This window comes from Poecilia formosa, unplaced genomic scaffold (assembly GCF_000485575.1).
Source record: "Poecilia formosa unplaced genomic scaffold, Poecilia_formosa-5.1.2 Scaffold44, whole genome shotgun sequence".
Classification (NCBI taxonomy): domain Eukaryota; kingdom Metazoa; phylum Chordata; class Actinopteri; order Cyprinodontiformes; family Poeciliidae; genus Poecilia; species Poecilia formosa.
Genome location: NW_006799983.1, coordinates 1 through 22238, shown reverse-complemented (window position 1 = coordinate 22238; position 22238 = coordinate 1). Strand labels below are relative to the sequence as shown.

The window sequence follows — 22238 nt, the reverse complement described above, 5'->3', positions numbered from 1 at the left end:
TCCCCAACAGGATTACACATCTATAAAAAGAGTTGGACTTGTTTCTCCTGGGAGAAGGCTTAGTACAGAAGACAGAAGAGGTTGTAATGAACAGAGACATCTGAGAGTTGTGAGGTAAAGCACCTTGTTAAGGAGTTTTAAGACATTTAAAAAAAATAATAATTTAATTAATCTGAAGTAGCAAGAAGATGTAAAAATATGGAAATTCTGATTGTGGTCTTGAAGCATGTTAATGCTTAAGTGCATTTTAAATTATATATATTAGTTGGACTCCTGACTGTAGGCTGTGTAAATGTCCAATAGAGTTTGCTACCACAGAGTACAGAAAAATAACATAGGAACACAATTAACTTCTTGTCAGGTAATGCAATAAGTGATGGTGGTTGATGTAAGAGCAGTTTAGAAAATAAATCCCAAACTACTACAACTCTGCTGCTTTGCTTTTGTCGTTGCGGTGTCTCAAAGTTACACTGAGAGCGACTCCTGCTGGTCTGGCAGGAAAAATAAAAAGAGGGCGAGTTTCTGTTACATCACAAAATGTTCTGCCGTATGAAACTTGAGCTGTTTGAAAATAAAGAGGAGGGCCAAGGGAATGAGGAAGACACAACACAAGAAGTGGTGTTGCTAGCTTACAATTGGAGCACCATGCGAGCGTTTAGAGGCAGTCATGCAGGCGGTGTGGTTTGTTTTCAGCTCTGCTTGTGCCGCCGATTCAAAGTTCAAAGGTTGCTGTAGTTTAGTGAATAGCTGACAGGGCTGAAAACTCTCAGGTAAGCCATGTAGTCTTAATATTTATGCTGTTTATGTTTACTGTTGGCCATTTTGAGACAGGAAAAACAACACTTTGCTTCAGTGAAAGCCTTCATTAGATGACAGAAGCATTCTGCTATGCATATACATTTGTGCTCATTCAGAGGAGACGGTCCAGATGCCAACAGACCGTTGGCATCTGGACCAACGGTCGTCAGGTCCTGACGCCCTGACGACCTGGGCGTCAGGACCTGGGCGTCCTGACGACTACACAATTATCCTTTAAATACTTTAGCAAAAGGTGGGAAAGTGGAAACATGTTCAACAGCTGTCTAGAAAGGCAAGATTAACAGCTGAGATTTTTTTTTAAGTATATAAGCACTTTTAAAGTTTAATAGTTGTATTAGTCACTTACACCCAACCCCCTTCTCCGAAGTCTTTCTGAACCCCTGCAGTTTTCATTGATGACTCTCAGACTGTGAGCAAAACTCTCAAACTTAAACCTAACAACTTAAAAATTCCCCTAAAAATGGGAGTTTACAAAACTTCAAAAAAAAAAGGAGAAGGCAAAAGTAAAATGATAACGAGTTTTTGCTCAGTCAGATTGCAGAAAAGCAAGGCTGAGATGGTTGCTTCACGATACTTTGAAGTAACTGCTGGGAATGCTGACAGATAAATGTCCTCAGCTATGCATTGGGACTGAACTGCACTACAGTGCCTTGCAAGTGGATTCGTACCACTTCCAATTCCTGAACTTCCACAGTGTTCAATGTATCTCATTATACCAACACCAACATGGAAGGAAAGGATAAAAGGCGGCGTCTATTAAAAGTTGCACTTGAAAATCAACTGTTGAACATACTGGGCCCCGTTTGTTAATGAATGACCTTTTCTGTTTGGAAACTTGCAGATCATGTTTGCTGAGTTTACTTAAAGGTTTTTGTGTCATTTATTTAGTCAAATCATTAACTCATCGTCATCCAGCTAAACTTTAGCTCTTTCCAGCCCCATTTCTGGAAGGACTCTATGCCTGCCAACACCTAACTAACATCACCATTATTGTATTGGGCCCAACAGATGGAGCGCACCTCTGTCCCACCAATACACAATGTCGCCATTTGCGGTGGAACCCACGGGAATGAGTTGACTGGGGTGTACATTGTGAGGGAAATGCAGAAACAGAAGATGGAGAAAGCGGGGTCTGTTTCTGTAACCACTGTCGAGACCAATCCAAGAGCCGTGGCTGCTGGCAGACGATACACAGAGATGGATCTGAACCGCTGCTTCACAGATGTCTTGCTGAGGTAAGCCAGCTGTCCACGTGAGTCCTGTGGGCTGCAAATTTGAGAAGTCTGTGTTGTGTCCACTGCTTAAATCGCTACGCTGCTCCAAGTTCCCCCATAACAGAGTCAACCCCGTATGAGGTGAGGCGAGCCCAGGAACTGAACGCTCAGCTGGGGCCCAAAGGAAGCGCAGAGGCTGTTGACCTGCTCATAGACCTGCACAACACCACTTCCAACATGGGCCTGTGCTTAATCTTCTACTCCATAGATTGGATCACTCTGCACATTTACAAGTACATAGAGGTATGAACTCAGACACACACACACACACACACACAGCGTCCTAATCGAAATGGTAAGAATACAACAGACCGCGTGTCTATTGTAACCCTAACCCTAAATGGTGGCCATAACTAATACATGAAGAAGAAAAAAAAATAGGTTATCCTGTCTGTAATCCACAAGATTTTATATTTTAAGGCTAGTTATTGACTCATTATATTATACTAAAATCATAGAAGATAGTTTTTAGAGCCACTGCAGGATGTATGTTAGGTTTTTAATCTATAAATATCAATTTTTCAGAATAACTTGAGCTCTGTGCCTGTGAGAGCGATACAGCTGGACATTCCCAGCTCCAAAGCTTATTCCCTGGAGTCAGTGGGCAAACATGGCTTTGGTAACTATGTCAATATTCATTATGTGAAAGATTATCTTCATTAAGCTGGATTTCTGAGACAAACATTGCTTTGTTGCAGCGATAGAAGTCGGCCCGCAACCCAACGGTGTGCTCAGAGCTGATATCTTCAACGTGGTGAAAGAAGCATTGGATCTCACATTACAGTGGCTTCAGAAATTCAGTTCTGGTAGGAAGCAATGCCGGTTGCTTTCTTTCTTTTTTTAGTTGAGCAAATAATCTCTGCATAACAAAAGTCCTAAATCCTGCTCTTATTTTTGATTGTGTTATATTAATTAGACACATTACTCAGTGATTTACTTTCCTCTGCCAACAGGGCACAGTTTTGAGGGCGGCACAGTGGAAGCATACACTTTTGTTAAAAGTGTTGACTACCCACGAGACTCGGCTGGTAAAGCCACTGCTGTCATCCACCAAAACCTACAGGTGAACTTTTGAGGCTTTTAAATCCAACAATTTACCTTTGAACTTAATGAAAAACTGAGGCTCTTTAGAAAACCAGTGAAGTGAAAACATGCATGTATAATTTTCTCTTTTTTTTTTCTTTTAGGATAACGACTTTAAGCTTCTGCGATCAGGGGATCCCATCTTCCAGACATTTTCTGGGGATATTTTGAAGTACGAGGGAGAAGACCTCTACCCTTTCTTTGTGAATGAATGCGCCTACTACGAGAAGAAGATTGCTTTCCATTTAGCTCAGAGAAAAACGTACAGCTTTCCACCCATAAGCGTGAAAAACGACTGAGGGAAGACAAAGATAACACGAGTGCTTCAATCACCTTAAGAAAAAAAAACACAATGGAGCAAAAGATGGAAGTCAGGAATTTGAGTTTATCTGTAACACCTGATACAGTGCCTTGCAAAACTAAAAATATTTATAGCCTTTAAATCTTTTCTCATTTTATCTTGTGATAAATTTCAGGTTTTTTTTATTCTGGTCTTACATGATAGACTTGTACAAAGAAGAGTATAATTATAAAATGGAAGGAAAATAATGCATAGATATTAAAATTTCTACTTTAATTAAAAATCTAGCTAGTGTGACTTATATTCAGCGCCCCTGAATCTGTATTTTGTCAAGCCACCATTTGTCATGACAAGAGCAGGTATCCTGAGCTGCCTTTAGGGGTGAGCAATGTAACGTACATTTCATTATTTTTCCTAGTATTTATTGCAATAACAAAAAATGATTATTGGCCAATATTAATTATGGAATGACAGAAAAATCCCTGCTTGTAAAACAGAATCTGAACCTTTTTTTTTTCCATCACTCTTTCAATATTACATTATCATCAGTTGTGCCCAAACAAAATAAATGGAAGCATTACTTGTGTATTTCTGATGATCTTCTTAGAAGCATGTGAAAATTGTCTTGACACATAAAAGAAAAAATATCTACATTAATGCACATTCCATGAATTAATTTACTTTAAGTTGTGGAAAGTGCATTAATGTATATATTAAGTCGTAAGTCCTACAATGTGCTTTATTGTAACGCATGGAGTTTTAGTAGTAGTATTCTGCTCTAAATGGTCAGAAAGGAAGCACATCTGCACAGAAATGTAAAGTTATCCAAATTTATTCAGATATTTTCCATTTGCAAAAAGTAAAGCACCATCTCTGCATTCAAATTTTAAGCTAATGAAAATCGAAAAAATTCCAATAAAAGTAACCAATTGTCAAATTTATTTCACATAGCAACAATACAGTATTACGTTTCAGAAGATGAAAAAGTTTTCAAGAAGTCTCAATACGTATAACTCGACATACTGACAGGAAACGCTTCAGTTAAAGATGTCAGTTCAAAACAAAGTCACAATTTATTTTCTGACACCAGAGTGAAATGACAAATTCTTGCTTATTTGAAAATGTAACATAGTTAAAACACCTCTGATCAATGTGAATTATCAACAAAATGTTTCATACAGATATTTTGCGCATTTTTGCTGGAAGTTTTTTGTTTTCTCAAATTATCTCATGAAAAAAAACCTAAAAACGTGAGGATTAGGTGCTAATGTGCTCAAAAGTGAATATAATCAGATTATCAGATAATTTCATGTCCTGGACTCTTTTTCAAATCTTACCTGACCAATTGAATAAAAGCCAGATCCTAACACTGCCCCCTCATGGTAGACACAGGGCATGACTGGGGCGACAACTTGGCAACAATTACCCTGATTTATGTCCTTCACTCTGTAACAGAACAAATAAATCATCAGATGGAAAACGAGAAAAGATTCAGCTGGGGAACTGAAGCCTATTTTCTTATTTTTCCTATAGTGATTCCCTTCCCTTTAAAGTTGTAAAGAACTTTAAAGGGAATAACATAAATTGTCCTCACATGGTATAAAAATATTAAGTATTGCTTTCAGTTTTGAAATTGTGCTGTTTTCTAAACACTTTCTTTCTCCAAAAATACAAATGGACATGTTTTGAGTCAATGCTAGTCTTTTTTTTTTCTTTCCCTGATGAAGGCAAATTTATTTCTGAAAAAACAAACAAAACAAAAAAAAAAACAAAAAAAAAAACATGTTGGTTGAAGAAATCAGAATCTGGTCACTGTGCAAATCAGTGAAATAATTAGCCAAATAAAACCATTACTGGAGTTGTTCACTCTGCTACTTTGTATTGCAAAAGTATTATTACCCTCAAAACTTTCACATTTTGTCAGGTTACAATCACAAACTCCCAGTCAAGAGCTAAGATGTATTGAATTAAATACAAGGCCTTTCTGGGTGAAATCCCATGAGAGGCTGCAAAAGATTTTAAATTGGAGCAGAGCTACAACTTCCAGAATGACAACCAGCCTAAACATATGGCCAGGAACAAAACTGAATGGAAATGGACTAGTCAAAGTTCAAAACTAAAGAAAAGACAAAAATGGCTCTTCCTAGATGTATCCAATCAGAGCTTGGCGTTTTCCAAAAAGAGAATTGGCAAAACTTTGTAGATTTTTAAGGCTGGAACAGAGATACCCCCAAAAGAATTGCAGCACCGACAAGAAAGCTGAGGTGCTTATGTAAAAATATTGTATCAATTTACTTTTAGCTTTCCATTTATGCACTGGTGTTTGTCCAAAAATAGTGAGTTCTGTGATTGTAAGGAGGCTGAATGTGCAAACTCAAGGGTGTAGATACTTTTGCAAGGGGTCTTACATCAAGGATGTGTCCTTTTCTGAGTTTATGGCCAGGCAAACTGCAAAGATAAACTGCAAAATTGGACAAACTCCAATAAAACCAACATTTAACAACTGAGAAAGCAACTGTTTAGACAGCTTTTAACATTTAAACGGCAGTAGTAGTAACTGAATTTCCTGAACGCATTTAATAGATTCAGCTTGTTACAAAAACAACACAATAAAATTGGTAATTACGCTGCATCAGTACACACAAGATTCATCAATATCAATGACAGCAGAAGGTGAGTGGTTCCACTTTTAGACTGTGGCATTTTATGACATTTAGTCATTTTACCACAGACCAAAATAAAAAAAAAAAATAAAAATACCACAGATGATGGAAAGGTCAACCCAAATGACATGCAAAGCCTTGATATTTAAAAATGATGCAAAAACAAGACAAAAAAGTTAAATAAAGGTGCACCAGACTCTTTTTAGTAACAGAAACAACTACCTTGATTTGGACCATAAAAGTCCACATCTAAAAGTCAGATAGTGCAAGTTTACACAGTTGTATCCGAGTTAAGGACAATATGGTGAGCAGCTGGAAAAGCATTGGCAACAAAAAGAAGGCAAATGGCAAAATAAAAAATAAAAAACCCAGCAGAAACAAATATAGCCACAAAAACCTAGAAGCTAAAAATATGCAACATCAAGATGATGTACAACTCAGTAATGGGGTTAAAAAAAAACAAAGGCAAAGGTGATATAAAGCCACACGAAATGTTTCAATGTGTTTATGAGTACGTATGGATGGGCTGCAGCTGACGCTTAAACCTGTGATACCCTGAACTATTTCTGCATTGCAAGACTGCTACAGTGGAAGTGAGAAGCTACGACCTGAACATTTTAATGAACTACAACCACAAATTGTTGGAAGAAAGGTTGTAGACCTACTTGGTTATCGTAAAATATACTATCCCTGTCTCTTTATGCAACCCTATATGCGGTTATGCGGGTGTAGTGTTTGCGGTGACTTCTGGCCGCCCACAGGAACAGAGCGGCGGCCATCATCTGCAGGGGGAAGGAGATGAGGGCCAGGTAGAGAGACCACCCCATTGACCCGACGACATCTCCCGGTTTTCTGTATTCGCCGTTGAGCTGATCCACGCTGATCCGAAAACAGCAGACAGTTCCCAAAGAGCAGAGGCCTGATAACAAGACGAGACAACAGCCGAGCAGAAGGATGAGAAATAAAGATGCTGTTGATTACCATCATTATCTTCAGCTTGTCACAGGGCTTAAAGTAAAAACAACATCCTGAAGCTGAAACTTTGCTTTGTGGTAGTGATAAGAATGAAACCATAACACACTGTTGTACGCCTACCAGAAATGGCCTTTGAAAAGTGTAAAGAACTGCTTAATAACAGCACAACAAAAAAAGAAAACTTCAAGTATCGATGCCCTCAATGAGGCTCCAAAGTGTTTGGACTCAAAGGCAAAAAAAGGAAGCATCTGTGCAGCATCATAGTAAAAAAAAAAATCAAAAAGACTCACCACCACATTCAACAGACAATTTACAAGAAATTTAAAAAAATCAACATTAAAATCTAAAGAAAGTAGTTACACAGAGCTGGTTTGAGAATTTTCTGGTTTTCCTGCTTCTTTAAATGTTCTGGTTTATAAACAAAGTCCTGTAAGCAATACAAATAATTTATTTTCACATTTTGGATGGATTTGAGAAAACCACAACGGCTGCTATACTCGAGCCTGCAGCAGGGAAAGTCAGTCTGGTTGATCCAGCAGCTTTGGTCAGTGCAGAGCAGGCGTCTGCAACCTTTACAACCAAAGAAGCAGTTTCTGCTCTCAGGTCAGCCAAATAAAACTCACTTAGAATCGCAACTGTGTTTTTTTTTTATAAATAAATAAATAAATAAATAAAAAACAATAAATAAATAAATAAAAAAAATAAAAAATAAAAAAATACAGTATATATAGATAAAAGCCTACTCAAATAAATTTGGTGTCATTTCAAAGAAACAATTTTCTTCAATTCTTATAATTTAAAATATAGAGAAATATAACATTTTGCAGAGAGGACAGATAATTTTTCTGTAGAATGAAAAATGTAAAAAACAAAAAAAAACAAACAGATTCAATTCTAATGAAAAAAAAAGTAGAACTGAAAACATAGTGGCACTTTCAGTGTAATTCTTTGTGGACATTCAACACCAATATTGCAAGAAAAAAAAAACGGACAAAACCTGCATTTATTATATCTTAGATTAAATGCTATAGAAGATTGGAAAGAGTTACAAAATTATCCATCTCAACTCAACATTAAGATACAAATACAGCATTTTAACAAAAGGGTACACCTGAGGATCAACAGGATAGGGACGCATTTCTCTCACCTGCGATAAAATGGAACAATCCCACAACCAGGGTTGGCGTGAAGCTGCGGCACAGGCAGGCACAGACCCCAACCAGACCACTGAGAAACACCAGAGACAAAGACACCAGGGGCAGCAGAAACTGGCACCTCCACAGGTCTGAACAAAAAGACAAAGATTCACCATTCAGAGGTTTGTCAAATTAAACCAACCACTGAAAACAGTTTGGAGGACAAATCAACTACTGCAACAAAAATCAAAAAAAAAAATTTGTTTTTTTTTATCTTTGAGGCAGGGTTGGGTATAAAATTAAAACTTCAACACACTGAGTCACTCGAGAGAGGAAGAAAGGTGAACAAAAATATTTAGATTAAAAGAATATGTGACGTTTTGAAATTTGCCTCCGTTTGGGATTTGCACTCACATGTTCTGAGCAGATCCTCCTCGCTCTCGTTCTGTTTGACCTTTGTACTGAACTGCTGAGGAAGGGTGAAGCTCATACAGATGGTCTCCGTCTTAGGATCTAAAGTGAAGGGAAGAGGGCAAAGATCTACCCGAGCATCCGAGATCAACACATAAAGCAGGTTGGAACACAGGGCTGGAGAGCAGGATGAGACAGAAAGCCTGACTTGCACAGGCATTTCTTACAGATCAATAATACACAAATTCTCCAAACTTTTAACAGATGAAAGCAAACCCGAGGTATCCATTTCCAAAAACTGAGATGCAGTTCTGTCCTTCAACCTAAGCTCTCACTGAGGAAGGAGTCCAGAGATTATTTATTGCTTACTTTTTACCTGTCCATGGAATGGGATCCAGAATTTTTCTCACTTATTCTTGTCGGTGCAGAGTCTCGTGGCAGCCCCTCCTTTTTTGCCTGTATGTCTACCCTACTGTGTAAAAGAAGCCCACCTACTTTTCATAACCCTCCATTGTTCGAAGTGGAGCCATGTGCTCCAACTTCAGCTGAAATTAGTACATTTTTAATCAAGCTCAAAGGATTATTTAAAGATAAAAAGCACACAAGATAACCTGCAAGTTGAGAATGAGCCATAGAATTAGGAAAATTGTTTTAAATTGCAAAGATGGAGAGTTTTGTGATTGCTCTGAGAGTCAGATTAAATATACAAACTGCAAAATGTGGCATATTGTAAACTACCTGTACATCCACTTTGATGAGTGCAATTTCTCTGCTGTGTTGTGTTGGCACTTTCATTGCCTGTCTGAAGATCACCTGTTGATTAAGACACTAATTAAAATCTTGATAATCTTCTCATGTTTGTTTAAAGATTCATTATTTTGGCTTCTTTATTTCATCCAATGTAAAAGGCACATCCCACTATTACCAATATAAGATCAAACTTTCAGACCACCACCGAACCTTAACATTCCTCATTGAAAGCAAAGCTAAATGCACGAGATAAACAGCCACCTCAAGTTCACATTCTGAACAATCACATTCATTTTCCATTCATTTATTAGAAAATATAAAGCGATTGACAGTATGGGTATTTGATCAAATTTGCAAGGTCTTCACAAACAGCTGCTCTAACTCACTACACCACAAAGGATTCAGATCACACTCCTGTGAAGCTTTGATGTGGATCTGCAATGACTGGTCTAACTATCTGAAACACACCTTCACTGTGAAATAAACCTATAAAATTGTATGCTCTTATCAAATAATTTAACAAATTCTTTTGGTCTAATAAATAGTAACAATAGAATGTCTAGATCTAATATCTAATATGGATGGAAAANAAAAAGCTGCATTTCTTTTAATTTTCTAATTATTTGTGTAAAAGGTTAAAGTGAAAAGCAGTTCAGAGGTGTTAGTAGCCATATTATTCCTGGTCGTTCACACGCATAGCGACTGGAGAACGACTGGATTCCAATGGAGGAATAAATGGTCAGGAGGAGGAAGTAAACATTAGAAACTAAATTAAAAAATATATCACTTTCTAACTAACCAAAAACAGACTTTGCAGTTTAGCATTTCTGTGACTTGTTTTAGTGCAGGTTAGATACAATACCTTGCTGACAGCAATACCAGTGGCTGCAGAGAGGAACCTGGATGCACCTCCACCACAGACCCAAGGTGCCGTTCCACTTGAACAGGTGGCTGCTGTACGTCTTCTCCTCAAAGTCTCCAGTGAGGAACTCATTTTTGATCGCAGTGGTGTTGACACACCGTTTGATAGGTGGGGTGTTGTACTGGAACCAGTCCTGAGTCCCCACCGCCACAGACAGGTAGACAGTGGCCAGCAGACTGAGGACTGAGCCGATGACCAAAGCCGTGGCGTAGCGATTGTCCACCATGGTCTCACAGACAGCTCGGACTGCCTGCAAGCAGGGGGGGAGAGAGATGCCGTTTCTGACAAAGAATGGACTGTTTAGATAAATATTTTGTTGTTCAGCAACTTCAGCCACAGCAGCATGACTCTGAAGTTACGGATCAGTTTTACTCTTTAAATTAGACACCTGACTGCATTTTGAATGTGGAATACCACCTCCGATCCGCGCGACTTCCAAATCCAAAACACTGTGTTGTTAAACTTCAGCTAGATTATTTCCTTAGCATTACGCAATGTCCCTATAACACTGCATCAGGTTATTATCTAAGCCACTGACAATATACAAGCGAATTAGCGTCAATCAAACTGGCCAAAAGATTACCCAATATCTTTTGGCCAGATATCCAACAATGCCATAGTGCTGTTGGATTACAGTACTGTGTCAAATATAAGCTGTCCTTTGCGGTATTGAACACAGATACTTCAATTTGATATATGGCTGCCAAATAAATAAAACAAAAGAGGGGTAGGGGTGAGGGGCTTCAGTCTCTTTACATAGATACATATAATATATTTCGTTGAATCTGTTCAAGATTCAATAGTCTAGCTGTAATTTTAAAGCTGGACTTCATGAAATGAGATGGAGAGAAACGTCATTTATTACAAGTTGTACTTTAATGAATCTGTCATTAGTGCAGTTTAAATTAGTCTGGGTGGTTTAGCGTTCCAGTAAAACTTCTGTTTGTAGATAGGGAAAAAAATATATTTTATTTTCTCTATTAGAATAAGTTAATCAATTATAGTGTCATCAAGTGCTAAAGCAATTCACTACTAGTATGACCAGTCAACGAACTGATATTTTCGCATTAAAATATTGAATCTTTAAAGTCAGTTTATTCAAGAACTAAAAGCTAACTTCAGCGTCCTGACAGCTGTATGTTGTTAGCACCTTCAGCTGGGTGTGTTTCAGTCGGTGTCCGAACCTCGGAGACTTTATTCGGTCATGTTTAAGTATCACCCGAACGCTGGGATGGGGGATACTGAAAAACAAAGACAAAAAAACAGCTAACAGTTCTATACCAGCAACTGCGGAGACAAGAACTTTGACATTCAATAGCTAATTTAATGGACTTGTTTCAGATAGCAGCTACACAGACATAGAGAATAGAAACATGGCGACCTAGCTAGGTTTCTAGGTCGCCACTGTCACACAAAGAAGCCACCGTCATTATAATTCAACAAAAAAAAAAATTAGCATTATTATCAAATTCATAGGTAACAAAAACATGATACCAACAACCGCTTCTTCTCAGTTTCCTGATGCTGCTCCGGTGTTACGTTGGTCTTTTTTTTTTTTTTTTTTTTTTTTTGTTGCATTTGTTACGAACAGTGAAAAAGTATTGGATATCTAGGAAACGTACTGTAAAAGAGGACATTAAACAAAGAGTGTATTCAGTAAAAATCATTTAATAATTTTATAGCCCTTTTGTTTGAATTTAAGATTGTATCTAGATACAATTTCAAATCTATTACAAGGTGTTCAAAAACTTTTATGAATACAAAACTTTTGAAAGAAACAAAATCTTATTTGTAAGAAATATGGCAGAATCTTTGACTTTAAAATCTACTTTCCCAAAATACAGTGTGAAATCAGGTGCATTGTTAATGAAGATCAGCAAAATGCTTTTTGAAAAGTTTTGTGAACGTCCCAAAAAAAAAAAAAAATCAACAGTCCCTGTATAAAGTTTACAGGAAGAACAAGAGATAACTATAGCTTTATATTTATGAAGGAAGTGTCTGTTTGGTTAAAATTAATGACTTAATTTTGAAGAAACCTCTTTGACTTTGAGTGAAAGAGCACTTTTTTCAGTTAAGATTCTGCACAAAGATATTCCAATTTGTCTGCAGGATAAAGTGGGTGAAACCAGATTTTCATGAAAATATTGATTGAATTTTAGAATTGATGGCTTTTTAGTTGAGTTGGATTGTCTAGGTTCGGGTCAGGAGGATTTTAGGTCAATATCTTTAAACAACACGAGCAACCCCAGGGCAGAATGAATTGCAATGCTTCTCTTAAAGTAATAAAAACCCTGTACTAAGAAAATCTGCATAGCTGTAGAAGTTATTTGTTGTAGCTGATGAAATTGAATAATGCCAACTATGTCTGAAGAAATAATAGCTTGTTTTTGTGCTGAATTTTAGAGTTATTCCAAATACAACACATGTGGAAAACAGGTTATGATTAGAGACCATACTAAAATTAACCTATTGGTGGAAGATGGAAAGTTCTGGGTATTTTTAGAATACAAATCCCCCACGATGGACTACAGGCACCGTGAAAACTCTAAATCTAAGAGGTGGAGAAAAAGAAAATGTGGCATGTGGAACACATTGAAGTGAGAATCCCAAATAAAGAATGAGTGTAATGCAGGAACCAAAACTAACCTAGCCTGTCTTTAAATTTGATGCCATACATTTGCCTGCCCTAAAATGTGAATATGCATAAAAGCTAAGTTGCATTAAAATAAAGATGGATTTCAAGTTTTTATTTTGTTTTTATGATATAGGCACATCTTGTACAAATATTACAACTACAAGATGACTAGATGACTAATTTAAAGCTATGGAGCAACTTGTTTTACTCAAAGGACTACGCATCTAAACAGACACATCCCTGATGTGGTTTTCATCTGAAAAATTAAATGTTCCCTGAATGATGAAATGCCACAGCTAACATTGCTTATAATCCCTTTGAGAGTAGACAAGAAGAGATTTTGGATACCTGCTACAATCAAGTGGTGCAAACATAGTTAGAAAAATAGTATCAGAAAACAAAATGGCATTTACACAACATAGATTGTTCAAAAAAAAAAATTCAAATGCTCTTCCATTTCACAAATCAAACATTGATTCCAGGCTCATATGTCGAGTCCTGCAGTGCAAACTGATTCCTTTAGTGCAATAGAGAGTTCCCTTATTGTCACAGGAAATCCTCTTTAGTAAACAGTCTCCTGTGCAGTTTGGGCTGAGAGAGGACTGTTGCATTGAGGATCGGGGTGTTTGTAAACTCAATTGTGCATGGCTGGTAGCTGCATGGATCTGTTTCCAGCTCCAGGACGGTCACATTGTTGGGTGCTGCTGTGCTCAGGATGCTGGCAGGCACAAAAAGTGTCACCTGAGGGCCACGAGCGGGCCAGTAACGCCCCAAATTAAAACCGTTAATCCAGATCTGCCCCTAAGGAAACAAATAAATATTTAATTTGCACTGCATTTTAGTCAAAGGTGCCTAACAGATATTACATTGGGAATGTAAAAGTTTTACTGGCGATATAAACAACGCAATAATAAAACATTTAATATCTGAAACTATTTGTAGAAGGGTAGTGACAGCTCATGGTCTTATTGCTTAAATAATAATAATAAAAAAAAGATCTACTTTCACAATTTAATTAAACTCACATGTTGAATATCTATACATGAGTAGTTGACAAAGCTTAAAAGCTAAAAGCTTATTTTAGGGTCTCTCACCTTCTTCCAGCCTGGCAGCTTGACATAAGTGTCTTGAGGGAGGTCAGGAATACCGTCAGGAATGATGAAGCTTCCATTGTAGAAAGCGGGAAGCGAAAGAGTCGCAGGCTGACCTGGGTCTCTTTGTGTGGGAGATTGTTCTCCGAGGAGGCCCTGTCTGACCGCCTCGTCGATGCTGAGACTGTACATGGTCCAGCCGGTAAGGGTGGTTTGTCCCAGATTAAGATTGGAGACCAGGCCCTTTATTGAGAAAACAACAAATGATAAAAAAAAAATGTAACATTTCTAAATCATTCCAAATGTTTCAGTGTGGATGCCCCATTATGATCCCAGGTTGGTGCAGTGTCTGTGACTTTATGTCAGCAACAACTTAATGTCTGACAGCACATTAGACCTTGAGGCCTCAGTAACATATTTCTAAAGCCAAAAACAAACAACAAACAATAAAAAAAAACAAAAAAAAACAAAAACAAAACAAAACAAAAAACCTTGAAGTCATTGATGTCTTTTCCATAGTTGATTCGGCCCATGTTTTCCACCAGGATGTCCACCTGACTTCCAGCATTTCCCGTCACATTCACACTCAAGACCTTGTTCCTTTCCAGAACCCCTACTGCCACCTTAAAAAAAAAAAAAAGTATGTTTATATTAGTACAATTATCACAAATCCTGAGGGAAAAAAATTACATTTTGAAATTGAAAATTGTATTCACTGTTTCTGTACTGAAGTGTTGTTGACTGGAGGTAGACTGAATGATTCAGTCTACTGTTTGTTAGTTTTGATTCCTCATACTTTGTCGTTTCATGTACTCAGAGGCAAAATGCACTGGAAAAGCTGGTCTCTAATGTAAAAGGCCAACTAATGTACTGCTGTCTCCTTCTGTATTTTTGTTAATTAAAAAAAATTGTGCTCTTCATTGAAGTCATTCTGAAGTTCTTTCATAATCATTAGCTACAATTCACAGCTTTTGCATAGAGGATCTGATGATGAATAATGCGACTCACCCCATCCACTGACACATACGCTCTGTCATGGACCCCATTCAGAGGCGATGACAGAGGGGTGGGTTGGCTACAATTAAAAGGCAGAGTTGTTCTGTACAGAACAAAGCCAAAGCTCTGGAGAGGTAAAAAAAAAAAAAGACACAGAAAGTGAAAAAAACAAAAATGGAACTACTGTGGTGAGAAAAGACTGGAGGATACCTGATTTAAGTCAGTGAATGTCTGAGGATAGGTGCTTTTAACTGGACCTGAGAACGACAGCGTTTCTACGGCACTCAACACCGTCTGGAGCTGCAGGAGACAAAACAAGCAAGTCGATGCTAGTTTGGTGCAAAGCCAGAAAAGATGGTCACAAACTAGAAGCCTGTAAGTGATAACATCAAACACAGCCATCTGAATGCTTACCTTCTGCATCGTAACCGAACCGTACGCATACTTTGGCGTTGTTGGTGGAATCGGTCCCTCCGGTACCTTACTGTACTATTTTAGGAAGACAAAGATGTTCTCAATGACACAAAAGGAAAAAAAAAAATATCTAAAACAATGCTTATTTATTCAGGTTCATACCATTCTGATAACGTCTCTGATGGCAAAGTATTTCTCTGTGAGATCTCCTGCCTCTGACAGAGGGGCGTCATAGTCGTAGCTCGTGGGCTGTGCAGCATACGGGGAGTTTGCGCCTGAGAGCATTAAAACACACCATTAGTGTCTCAGGAAAGATGCAGGAAAGCTGTATTATGCTAACATCACACTCACCATTCCAGTAGCCAAAGTTTGACCCGCCTATGAACATGTACCTTCAGGGAAGGAATAAAAAAAATATATGTTTGTACTTAAAATATTGACTTTAGATTATTATTATTATTTTTTTTTAGAATGATTTACAAAGCTGTAACATTATGATCACATTTTAATGATGTAATGATAAACTTTCTTCACAGAAGGTCTGTCTAACCACGACTGACTCCAATGACTTCAATAAATCACGTGACATACGTACATGCATGCATACGTACATGTGTGGAAGTTTATGTTCAAATTGGACCAATTTTTGGTCATTATGTGTTCTGTTTCGATTGTAATTTGGTACATCTGAAAGTGTTGTTGACCAAATCTGTTTGTTGCTTGCTACAGTTGTGCTAGCCAGAAAACTGCTGATTTTGATCCATTTAGTTCAGGTTTAAGTCTTCTATCAAAGTGTGAAACTTTTCCACTTTTTCCATGTATGGCTACATCTTTGGCAACCGACGAGCTTTATCAGGAAAATACGTGAAATTGCCATACTATTGCTGGTCAGTTAGAGTTCATTCAAATAATCAAAATTTTTTACTAATGTACAGAAAGGGAATGCATGAAACCTGACATATAACAGTCAATCAAATGTGTACTAAAAGTCCTTTGTGAAAGAAATACTGCACACGCTGACATTGCGATATGTGCATCATAATATATGGCGCTGCTTTGAGAAGAATTATCCCTCCTTTCAACAATTCTTTTGATTGTTTTTAAATGTTAAATATTTGAACAATCATTGATTGCTTCTTCTATACAATCTCATATCTTAAGGCTTCAATGCCTATCAGTAGCCAAATTTGACAAGTGGAAAAGTTACACGACTTCTGCCAGCAGGTGGCACAAGCAACATCAGAGTCACAGACTGCTTCTCTAAACTAATCACTGGTAACTTTTGCTCACTTACAGGTTAACATTTGCTTCTACAGCCAGCATGTGGCTGAGGGACTTGGCCACAACAGCGGACGACACAACAGAGTGACGGGATCCCCAGTGGTCCAGCCATCCAGTGTAAAACTCAGAGTTCACCTGTGAAACAAAGGAACAGGAGTATTTTCACTTTGCCATGCGGGTAACCATAGCAACATGCGCAGGGTAAGGCGAGTTCTTACCAAAGGCCCATAAGGTTCAGCATGTCGCTGTGCCGCAAAGGCAGCAGTTATATTTGCACCTAGCAGAGAGACGAGGCATAGAATTGCAAAGTGTCTTTGTGCAACTTCCTCATTACTTCTTACTAAGCTAAAACGTGACAATGAGTCGGCATAGACACACAAATAAGAAAACAAACCTAAATGAAGGGATCTCAGAGGGTACACAATAACACAAACAAAGTGAGTCATTTCACAGAAAAGGAAAATTCACTGTAACATGGAGAGTCGCTGAGCTTACCGGGACCAAAGTCTACGGTGGCATAGAGGCCTTGTATTGAGCCACACTTCAGGTAATTCACCCCGGCACCATCTGTGGTGAACAGCACCACCTCGTCTCCCAGTTGGGCTCTGAACAGTTTGGTTAGGTGACGCATGTAGTTGTAGTCACAGGTAAAGTAGCTGCCATATTCATTCTCCACCTGTTGATAAAGGTTGTGTGTCAATATTTTTCTTATCTTATGAGACTAAATCTTGTTTTTTTTTTTAACTCCTCACATGGATTGGCAACCTGGTCAATTCAAACAAAAAGTAAAAACATCCATCATCCCCTCCTGCACGCTCGTCAGCTCATCCATACAATCTATACGATGGCCTTTGATGAAGGTTAATTATGTGTCTGTTGAACCATTTCTGTTTTTTCTTGATTTTTAATCATGTAATTATTGTTTAAGACCCAATGATTATCCATTTTAAATTCATAAGTTCAAAATCACATGAAGTCAGTAAGGTTCTCATGTTCTTTAATTCATTAATAAGCCCACAGCCACACAGATCCTCCACCGTACTTGACAGTGAGACTCATGCTTTCCCACACATTGAGCCTCTGTTTCCTGCCTAACCCACCTGGACTGCTTTGTTTTGTTGTTTTTTGTTGTTGTTGTTGTTCATAAAAGCTCAAACTAAAGATCAATACATACTTTATAAGGACAAGGAAGTCTGTTTTCTCCCAGAGCTACAGTTACAAAAGCATGTCATTCTGGTATTGCAGCTGTGGTTTGGCAGCTCTTGCATCAACTTATCACTTTCAATAAGCAGTGGCCAAACGATCCATGAGAAACTTCAAGAGGTATGCATGTTAAAAATTCTCCATTTATATTTATTTACCATTTAATACTTTACCAGGGCGGACTAGTAACTTTGCAGTGGGCTGTAAAATGAAAACCAGTCAGGTACTAATATGAAAAACAAACAGAGACATCCACACTCACCTGTACAGTGATGATGGGACCACCGTTCTGGTAGAGGTAAGGCTTCATCGTGGGTAACAGCTTCCCCATCCATTTGTCCACGGCTGCAATGTAATCTGGAATGGACACAAATTACAGCATTGTGCTTTTATGCAGTGGGACACCGCATACATTTCTGACTAGATGAGTGTTTGCTGCTCACCAGGGTCAGACGATCGCAGCACAATGTTTTTCTTATTGAGAAGCCATGCGGGCAGACCTCCCTAATCAGCAGAATAACATTTAATAATTAGAAACACAACAGGCGCTGAGACTGCCAAGCTTTAGATTTCACACATTGTACACAGTTCTTTATAGGTACACTGCCTTGCAAAAACATCCATTTTGCTAAGACTTTTTTTTTTTTTTTTTCCCTGTATTTGATTACAATACAACATAGAAGCCAGACAATGACTGTAGTGGGAAGTAAACCAATAGAAAATAATTAAATTTAAAGAATCTTAACCATAAAATCCCAGCAAACACATTGATCCAGTTTTCCAGAGTTTTTGTTCAAATGGTGACATTCAGATAAAACATGAGGCTGCAGTCTGCTCTGAGGTCTGCTCCTCAAACAAGTCCTTCATATGTACATTGTCACAGCAGACACACTGTCTGTGGAGTAAATGCTGTTTTCTCTCAGTGTTGGAGAAGGCTTTGTGTCAGAGGACATCCTGCAAAAAGGGCAATGCAAGAGAGACTACATACTTTAGTGTTTATGTTATCTGGCTAATATAGAGTGCAACATTGACAATGTCATTTTAGTACATGACTCACTAGATCACAGCACTTACTTGAACTCAAAGGAAGCCTTTGAAAAAATGAGACTAAATGTCCCTTTTCAACTCAGTTTTTGAAAGCAAACGCATTTAAAGTCACGTTTCCCTCACCATGTCCCACTCTCCACATATGTACGGCCCTGGACGAAGGATCACCAACAGACCGATGTCCTGAGCCAACTTAAGAAAATATTCCACATCTCTGTCTCCGCTGAAATTGTACTGGCCAGGAGTCTCTTCATGGTAGTTCCAGGGAATGTAGCTGCGAGCGTAAGAAAGTATTTATGTTCAACAATTAACTCATAAAGTGTGTTTTATCCTAAATAAATGTAAAATTACCCAAAATCAGAATGAGATTCAATGAAAAAAAGAAACCGGCACATTGTTTTCATAAAACAAAAATATGAATCTAAAATATGCTGTTGAAGTGAAGATTGTTTCTTAAATACACACAGAGAATAAATTACTCCAAATGATTACTAGTAAATATTAACTAAAAATTGTCTTAGATCTTATATGTCGAGGGGTTACTCAGTTCACCAGATTTATATATTAAATTATGTCTCACAACCAATAAATCAATAAATAACACATTAAATAAAAAGACCCATCTTTTTTAAATAATTCTGTCACTTTTGGTCTGAGGAACTTTTATTTTTACTTTTTTATAAGTGCGATACAGTCATCATGCTTCCAGGTCCGGTGAATAATGTGTTCAAACAGAAATCTCCAACCCTGGCCTTCAAGGTCCAATACCCAGCATGCTTTGGATGTGTCTGTGCTCCAGGACTCCTAACTGTAATGACTGCTTCTTTATCTCCTCAGGATGCCATTAAAAGTAGAAAAACTGGTTAACCCCCATTCATTTGATTCATGTGTGTGGCAGCAGAGAAAAATCTAAAACGCTATTATATATGATCCTGCTTTTATTGACGAAAGTATTTGTTATTCATGATCAAACGTCATTATTTTAATTTAGAAGACAAACTAAAAGCAACTTTTCATCTGTTAAAAGCAAGTAGTAGTTATGAATAAGACAGTACTTCATAAAACAATGCAACAATAATAACTCATCTGTGCAGTGTCTGCAACTTTCTTAGGAGACCACTGATGCATCACATAATTCCTGATTTTAAACGTGATTCGACAGAGCACCGTATTTGTGTGTGTGGAGGAATCATACGTCTGGATGGCGTTCAGTCCTGCCATGTACATCTTCAGCAGCCGGTCTTTCCAGTAGGCCCTGGGTATCCTGCTGTAGTGGATGCTCCCTGATATGTAACGAAATTGTTCTCCATCCTTACGGAAACAGTTGTTTTCGTAGTCCACGCTGAATGATGGAGACGTCCCGATCTGCAGGTCAAAACACCATTGTCTGTCACTGTACACTTACACATGCGCAGTACTTCCCATAGAGTTTCAAGTGTATAGCCCAGAGATGACACCTCAGGTCACTGTAGGGATGTAGAAGCCAAACACCTGAAGACACTTAAAATGTTTTAGTAAAGAATGCTGCAGATTCATCAACATGTTCAAAAATATAATCATAAAAAAATCTTAATTAAAGCTTTAGTCAGTCTAGACCCCTATAAATTGCAACACATTATTTACATCCATCATTTTTAGCTTAAAATATCTGTAAAATATATGTAATTATTATATGTTAAGATGTCAATAAACCATGAAATCTGCTCATTTCAGTTTAAACTGTTATACAAACTCAAAAGAAAGTTTAAAGACTTTAGCTAGGTGCTCAGAAATACTCACAGAGTGTCCAAACATCATCACCAGCAGCAGCAGAAAGACGCTGTTAAATCGGAGCACCGACATGATGAGTCTCTCTCACAGCTAGTGCTGGGATGTTGCTATATTAAAACTTCTTAACAGGAGCCGCAAACACCAACAAAATCAGATATCTAGCCAAGGATTTCCCACTGAATGTACTGAGGTGTTTTTCAATGAACAGCATCACAAGTTGCGGAAGTAAAAATCATGTGACCGCCTGGTCCCATGAAAGATCTGGGATGCAGTCTGCCCAGTAGATGGCACTGCAGAGTGTTTTAGTACGGTGTTCATTTTAGGACATCCTCAGGACTCAAGAAAAAAAAAACCGCACACATTAGAACAGTGTATAAAGTTTCAGATGTGAGGCCATAGACAAAAAGTTACCAGCCCTCTCACTAAAAGGCATTAAAATGAAAAGTCTTTTCAAAAACGGCCTTAGACGAAAAGGTCTTATTTTTGTAAATATAAAGTTCTATAGGCTACGAATGTAATTTGCCGTTCCTCCCTCACACCAACAGATGGCGACAACGCACAGCTGGATCTACGTCAGAACCGGAAATAACGCATCATACACAAGGCTGGGAGCAGGCACACGTGGGTTTTGGAGTTAGTTAAAGTTATGTACTTTTGCCTGTTTTATTAAGAAGTATGCCGAAGAGAACGAGGGCCCGGTCGGAGGAAAATAGCTCAGTGGAGGAGCTGGTTGAGGATCCGCCAGCGGAGGGCAGGCGGACCCGCAGCGGCCGCACGGTGCGCCCTCCTGCCGCATTGCAAGACAGCACAACCCCGGTGAGGACTCCCAGCAGAAGGACCAGGAGGTCCGTCCTAAAGGAGCTGCCACCGCCGGCGGAAGAAGAAAACCCCGAAGATACGGAGCAGAAACCAGACAGTCCGACCGTGGAAGAATCCAGTGCGTCTACGGAACCAGAACCCACAAAAATTACAGAACCCGCCGGACCAGCAGAACCCACAGTGCCCTCAGACCCACCGGCCCAGGCAGCAGTCATGGAAACGGATAAAGCCGATAATGGAGGAGAACATCAGCTGTCCAAGTCTGCACCAGCAGAAACGGCTCCTGTAGGTTCAGGTAGCATCCCGAAGAAGAAAGCTCACCTGGCTCCCAGTGCCAAACCGATCCCGGCGGTTCCGCTGGGAAAACCAAAGTCAGGAAGAGTGTGGAAGGACCGGAACAAGCAGAGGTGGGATATGTCTTCAGCTTGCTGAGTTGAAGCTGAAATTGTATTATTTCTGTTCGGAAAAGTTCTTTCTTAACCTGTCTGCATGAATATACTGATAAAATAAGAAATCCAGTGGATTTTATGATGGAAACTGTTAATTTATTCTCAAATAAACAATGCAGCCTGCTTTGTCATAACACCTACAAAAAATCTTGTTTGTTTTTTTTTTTTTCAATGTATGCAGCAATTATTCTTTAAAAAA

General features: G+C 38.4%; 4 protein-coding genes across 8 annotated transcripts; 2 read left to right on the top strand and 2 right to left on the bottom strand.

Annotated features, from left to right (window-relative positions):
• Positions 1-5047, top strand: LOC103137811 (N-acyl-aromatic-L-amino acid amidohydrolase (carboxylate-forming) B-like). Of its 2 annotated transcripts, none has more exons than XM_016671400.1 (7): positions 1-114; positions 1828-2054; positions 2144-2336; positions 2619-2712; positions 2792-2899; positions 3047-3156; positions 3281-5047. In XM_016671400.1, exons 2-7 carry the CDS (start codon positions 1828-1830, stop codon positions 3473-3475), a joined length of 927 nt encoding a protein of 308 aa, XP_016526886.1. In that variant the 5' UTR covers positions 1-114; the 3' UTR covers positions 3476-5047. The 2 variants fall into 2 exon arrangements, with proteins under 2 accessions (XP_016526886.1, XP_007551811.1); XM_007551749.2 differs by lacking the exon at positions 1-114 and adding an exon at positions 591-770.
• A 988-nt stretch (positions 5048-6035) lies between these two features.
• LOC103137810 (claudin domain-containing protein 1-like) lies at positions 6036-11927 on the bottom strand. Of its 4 annotated transcripts, none has more exons than XM_007551744.2 (7): positions 11833-11927; positions 11485-11575; positions 10275-10584; positions 9401-9475; positions 8666-8764; positions 8263-8400; positions 6036-7059 (listed from the first exon to the last, which is right to left on the bottom strand). In XM_007551744.2, the coding sequence occupies exons 1-7, from the start codon at positions 11910-11912 to the stop codon at positions 6839-6841; spliced, it is 1014 nt and encodes a 337-aa protein (XP_007551806.2). In that variant the 5' UTR covers positions 11913-11927; the 3' UTR covers positions 6036-6838. The 4 variants fall into 4 exon arrangements, with proteins under 4 accessions (XP_007551806.2, XP_007551807.1, XP_016526885.1 ...); XM_007551745.2 differs by having other exon boundaries at positions 11829-11886; XM_016671399.1 differs by having other exon boundaries at positions 11519-11575; positions 11829-11872.
• Positions 11928-13065: 1138 nt separating this feature from the next.
• Positions 13066-21054, bottom strand: LOC103137808 (beta-galactosidase-like). Its single transcript, XM_007551743.2, has 16 exons — positions 20781-21054; positions 20197-20366; positions 19125-19275; positions 18398-18458; positions 18217-18311; positions 17247-17427; positions 16970-17028; positions 16765-16886; positions 15822-15862; positions 15633-15745; positions 15471-15545; positions 15267-15356; positions 15069-15182; positions 14552-14683; positions 14064-14303; positions 13066-13770 (listed from the first exon to the last, which is right to left on the bottom strand). Exons 1-16 carry the CDS (start codon positions 20841-20843, stop codon positions 13516-13518), a joined length of 1962 nt encoding a protein of 653 aa, XP_007551805.1. The 5' UTR covers positions 20844-21054; the 3' UTR covers positions 13066-13515.
• Positions 21055-21292: 238 nt separating this feature from the next.
• On the top strand, positions 21293-22022 carry LOC103137930 (coiled-coil domain-containing protein 86-like). The gene has a single exon (XM_007551945.2). It carries the CDS (start codon positions 21447-21449, stop codon positions 22020-22022), a length of 576 nt encoding a protein of 191 aa, XP_007552007.2. The 5' UTR covers positions 21293-21446.
• The last annotated feature ends 216 nt before the right edge of the window (positions 22023-22238 follow it).